Source organism: Macrobrachium nipponense, chromosome 8 (genome assembly GCF_015104395.2).
Source record: "Macrobrachium nipponense isolate FS-2020 chromosome 8, ASM1510439v2, whole genome shotgun sequence".
NCBI classification, from domain to species: domain Eukaryota; kingdom Metazoa; phylum Arthropoda; class Malacostraca; order Decapoda; family Palaemonidae; genus Macrobrachium; species Macrobrachium nipponense.
The window spans coordinates 113,950,876-113,956,629 of record NC_087203.1 but is presented as its reverse complement, the minus strand read 5'-3'; the positions used below and the strand labels follow the sequence as shown (position 1 = coordinate 113,956,629).

Below are 5,754 nucleotides of genomic sequence, written 5' to 3'. Positions count from 1 at the left end.
AAAGTGGGAAGGATATGGAAAATACAACTTCTACAGTAAAAATATAAAAAGGTCAGAAATAAATGAAGAATTAAACAAAGATTGGGATAACATTTTCGTAAGCGATGACATAAGGGTAAATACGGAGATATTATATAAAATATTAGAGAAAATAGTGGATAAATATATACCGAAGAAGAAAAGTAAACATCATTCATGCATACCAAGAGACAGAAGGATCTTGTTCCAGAAAATCAGAAAGTGGAAAAAAGGTCTTGCAAAAGAAAAAAATGCATGGAAAGTTATAGAACTAAAAAGTAAGATAGAAAATGCAGAACAAAAGATTATACAATCAAAAGAAAATAGAAAACGGGAATTGGAAGAAAAAACCCTATTAAATATCAAGCAAAACCCCAAACTATTATACTCATATGCGAAGAAGATGAATAAAAGAAGAATAGAAATAGGCCCTCTGATAATTGAAGGGAGATTAACGAATGAAAAAAAGGAAATTTGCAACATACTGGCAGAACGATATAAGAGAGAATTCACCCCTAGAATAGATAATGAAGATAATGATATAGAAGTAAGGGACGAAAATAGTGAATATCTAGCTGACATAGAAATTAATGAAGCTGATATTGTGCAGGCAATTAATGAAATTAAAAATGGAGCTGCTGCAGGGCCTGATGGAATCCCTGCTATTTTGTTAAAGAAAGTAGTTCATTCTATCGCAAAGCCACTTGCAATATTATTAAGACAAAGTAAAGTAAACATCATTCATGCATACCAAGAGACAGAAGGATCTTGTTCCAGAAAATCAGAAAGTGGAAAAAAGGTCTTGCAAAAGAAAAAAATGCATGGAAAGTTATAGAACTAAAAAGTAAGATAGAAAATGCAGAACAAAAGATTATACAATCAAAAGAAAATGGAAAACGGGAATTGGAAGAAAAAATCCTATTAAATATCAAGCAAAACCCCAAACTATTATACTCATATGCGAAGAAGATGAATAAAAGAAGAATAGAAATAGGCCCTCTGATAATTGAAGGGAGATTAACGAATGAAAAAAAGGAAATTTGCAACATACTGGCAGAACGATATAAGAGAGAATTCACCCCTAGAATAGATAATGAAGATAATGATATAGAAGTAAGGGACGAAAATAGTGAATATCTAGCTGACATAGAAATTAATGAAGCTGATATTGTGCAGGCAATTAATGAAATTAAAAATGGAGCTGCTGCAGGGCCTGATGGAATCCCTGCTATTTTGTTAAAGAAAGTAGTTCATTCTATCGCAAAGCCACTTGCAATATTATTAAGACAAAGTGTAGATACAGGCAAGATTTATGATGAGCACAAATTAGCATATATCACCCCTACTTTCAAAAGTGGATCAAGACTTGAGGCAAGTAATTATAGGCCTGTGAGTCTAACATCACATATTATGAAAGTGTATGAAAGGGTAATGAAGAAAAATATTATGAAACATTTAATAAAAAAATAATTTTGTTTAATATAGGACAACACGGTTTCGTACCCGGAAAAAGTACACAAACCCAACTGTTAGTCCACCGTGAGAACATATTCAAAAATATGAAAAGCGGAAATGAAACAGATGTGGTTTATCTAGACTTTGCAAAAGCTTTTGACAAAGTAGACCATAATATATTAGCAAAGAAAATTAGAAAACACAATATCGTAGATAAAATAGGAAGATGGTTAAAAGAATTTTTACACAACAGAAAACAGATAGTTATTGCAAACGATGAGAAATCGGATGAAACCAAGGTAATATCCGGTGTGCCACAAGGCACGGTGTTAGCTGCAATACTGTTTGTTATTATGATTGAAGACATAGACAGTAATGTTAAGGATTCGGTAGTGAGTAGTTTCGCTGATGACACAAGAATAAGTAGAGAAATTACTTGTGATGAAGATAGGAACGCTCTACAAAGAGACCTTAACAAAGTATATGATTGGGCAGAGGAAAATAGGATGGTATTTAACTCTGATAAATTTGAATCAATAAATTATGGAGACAGAGAAGGAAAGCTATATGCATATAGGGGACCTAATAATGAGACAATCACAAATAAGGAAGCAGTTAAAGACCTTGGTGTGATGATGAATAGGAACATGTTATGCAATGATCAAATAGCAATTCTTTTGGCAAAATGTAAAGCAAAAATGGGAATGTTGTTACGGCACTTCAAAACAAGAAAAGCTGAACACATGATTATGCTTTATAAAACATATGTTCGTAGTCCACTTGAATATTGCAATATGATATGGTACCCACACTATCAAAAGGATATTGCACAAATAGAGAGTGTACAAAGGTCCTTTACAGCTAGAATAGAAGAAGTTAAGGACCTTGACTACTGGGAAAGACTACAATCATTAAAATTATATAGTCTAGAAAGGAGAAGAGAACGCTACATGATAATTCAGGCATGGAAACAGATAGAAGGAATAACAGAAAATATCATGGAACTAAAAATATCAGAAAGAGCAAGCAGAGGTAGATTAATAGTGCCCAAAACAATACCAGGAAAAATAAGGAAAGCACACAGGACATTAATCCACTACGCACCAGCATCGATAATGCAGCGTCTATTCAATGCGTTGCCAGCTCATCTGAGGAATATATCAGGAGTGAGCGTAGATGTGTTTAAGAATAAGCTCGACAAATATCTAAACTGCATCCCAGACCATCCAAGATTGGAAGATGCAAAATATACCGGAAGATGTACTAGCAACTCTCTGGTAGACATTAGAGGTGCCTCACACTGAGGGACCTGGGGCAACCCGAACGAACTGTAAGGTCTGTAAGGTCTGTAAGGTCTCTCTCTCTCTAAAAGGGAGTGGGACATGGGGAGGGGACGGGCGTCCCCATTATGAAAATCCAGTTGATTGAGAAAAAGCAGAAAAATCTTAAAGAGAGAGAGAGAGAGAGAGAGAGAGAGAGAGAGAGAGAGAGAGAAATGAGATACCTAGTAAGAGTTAGGTCCATGAGTTAATCAACGTATGAGGAGTAAAAGTTTTTTTTTTTTTTTTTTTTTCTTTTAGGAAATGAATCACTAATCCCCCAATGATTGCAAATTCCAGATGTAACCTTCTGTAATCGTCTCATGATAATAAAAAGCGCATGACATCCACATTGCTCTTAACTCTCATTTGTTGCAAAATTTATTGCAAGACTAACCATTGCATTAACGCCCTTTTATCACTTTTTTTTTGTCATCTGTATGACGATCTTCATTTCCTTTCAAATGGAAATGAGGTCGTGTTCCGCTGAATATGTCTAACGAAAAATAATTCATTTACGAAATACCGCGCATTAAGTATATATTGTCATGGTGTGTGCATTGTGAAGGGTTTTTTTATTAGTATTTTTTTCCTTTTCTTTTTTTTTTTTTTGAGACAGAATTCCACAATTTTTTTCCCCGACAATATTGCGTTCATAGGCGGACACATGTTCATAAAAATAAACCCCCGGGACAAAATGCCCCTTGTTGTGAATTAATTAACGTTTGAAACTCCACAATAAAAATTGTGGGCCCCGTCATTCTGATCTTGCTTCATTCAGTAAAAAAAAAAAAAAAAAAAAAAAATAACATACAAAAGTCCGGACGGGAAAATGATTTTGCTTGTGACCAGATAGAATATTGTTGTTGTTGTTGTTGGTTTTTAGGGGGGCGTGGCAGGGAGTGGGTACTTGTCTTATACATCTTCGTTTATCATTTAGCAGATTACATGAAAATTCCCAATGCTATCAACGTGAAAATTCTCGAATGATTGCAACGTGACAATTCCAAATGCTATCAACATGAAGATTCCTTATGTAATCAACATGAAGATTCCTTAAGTTATCAACATGAAGATTCTTTTATGTAATCAGCATGAAGATTCCTTATGTAATCAACATGAAGATTCCTTATGCTATCAACATAAAACTTCCGAATGCTTTTCAACGTGACAATTCCCTATCCTATCAACATGAAAACACCGAATGCTATCAATAGGCCTGTGACAATTCCAAAGGCTATCAATATGATAATTCCTAATGTTATAAAGATTAATATTCCAAATGCTGTCAACAGGAAAATTCGGAATGTTATCAGTATGTAAATAATGCAAGCATCCTGAAAACATGAAAATTCCGAATGCTATCAAAATGAGAATCCCTAATGCTGTCAATAGTCCTGTAGCATTTCCGAATGCTATGAACATGATAATTCCTAATGCCATCAACATGAAAATTCCTAATGCTATCAACAAGACATTTCCTAATGCTGCTATCAACATGACAGTTCCTAGTGTTATGTACATGTAAATTCCTAGTGCTATCAACAAGACAATTCCCAATGCTGCTATCAACATGACAGTTCCTAGTGCTACCAACACGACAATTCCTAATGCTACCAACACGACAATTCCTAATGCTATCATCATGACAGTTCCTAGTGCTATCAACGTGTAAATTCCTAATGCTACCAACATGACAATTCCTAATGCTATCATCATGACAGTTCCTGGCGCTATCAACGTATAAATTCCTAATGCTACCAACATGACAGTTCCGAATGCCATCAACGTGAAAATTCCCTACTACTATCAACATGACAATTCCTAATGCCATCAACATGAAAATTCCGGAATGCTATCCACCTTTCCGCGCTGCACGGCAGAAGGGCCAGAAAAAGGATCTTAATATACATGATGCAGAGCCTGGCTCCCACTGCTACACGTATATCAAAGTCTGCCCTTCCTGATGGGTAAAAAGGACGCGACGTTAACTGTTATTAAGCAGAGAAGTTATTGTGTTTAATATGTGAAGGATCGCACGTACGTAAACGCCGCGCGCGCGCGGACAAGGACGCACTCAAGCACGCTTGTGGACGGACGCATTCACACGTATACTCATAATATATGCATGCGCACGGCACGCTATTAATCTTGTGAATTGTGGAAAGACGTGTGTGTGTGTGTGTGTGTGAAGGGTGTGTATGGATTTTGCGTGTGTATAATCACTGATGACAAGAAAATCTATGTGATTAATCTTATCTTTCTTATTTTCAAAATTATTATTTGTCCAAATATAAAAGACGAATGTAAATTTTTTTTATAATGATGCATTAATTTTATATTATCTTCATTAGAGTTGATAATGCATTATATGAGAAATTATTAAATTTACTAAGGTTCCAAATAACTGAGGTAAATTTTCAATGATTTTTGTTATCATATTAATTTAAAATCCTGTACGAATTGCGCTTTCTGTAAATTAGTATTATTTTACTTAACTCTTTGTAATTTTGTGTGTTTTTAATCATATGGTCTTCCAGACAGATTGCATAATTTTCTCTTACTCGGGGAGTAAGCTTAAAAAACTTCTTTGTTGTTGTCGTTATTGTTGTTGTTGTTTAGGGGGCTGTTGTTGGGGGGATGTTGTTGGGGGGCTGTTGTTGGGGGGTTGTTGTTGTTGGGGGGCTTGTTGGGGGGTTGTTGTTGGGGGGTTGTTGTTGGGGGGCTGTTGTTGGGGGGGTTGGGAGAGCGTCTGAAAAAGGTGTTTCCTGTTGAGTTAAAGATACAGGAACTTTAGGATAGAATATTTATGATTTATTTAATAGAATGAAAATGTACAAAAAAAAAGAAGATAACATGCGTGTTTAACACCACAGAAAAATAATTTCCATAAAATATAACGTATTTATTTTAATTTTTGGTGGTGAAACAAGGCTCTATTTGACCGTATATTTTAGTACTC

At 35.1% G+C, this 5,754-nt stretch overlaps 1 protein-coding gene across 1 annotated transcript in view; it reads right to left on the bottom strand.

The window, feature by feature from the left end:
- Nucleotides 1-5,394: 5,394 nt before the first annotated feature.
- The window catches only part of LOC135223192 (uncharacterized histidine-rich protein DDB_G0274557-like), a 4,839-nt gene continuing 4,479 nt past the window's right edge, over nucleotides 5,395-5,754 (bottom strand). Inside the window, exon 2 of the mRNA XM_064261696.1 lies at nucleotides 5,395-5,544. Coding sequence (XP_064117766.1) covers nucleotides 5,395-5,544 — 150 coding nt within the window. The remainder of the gene's footprint in view (nucleotides 5,545-5,754) is intronic.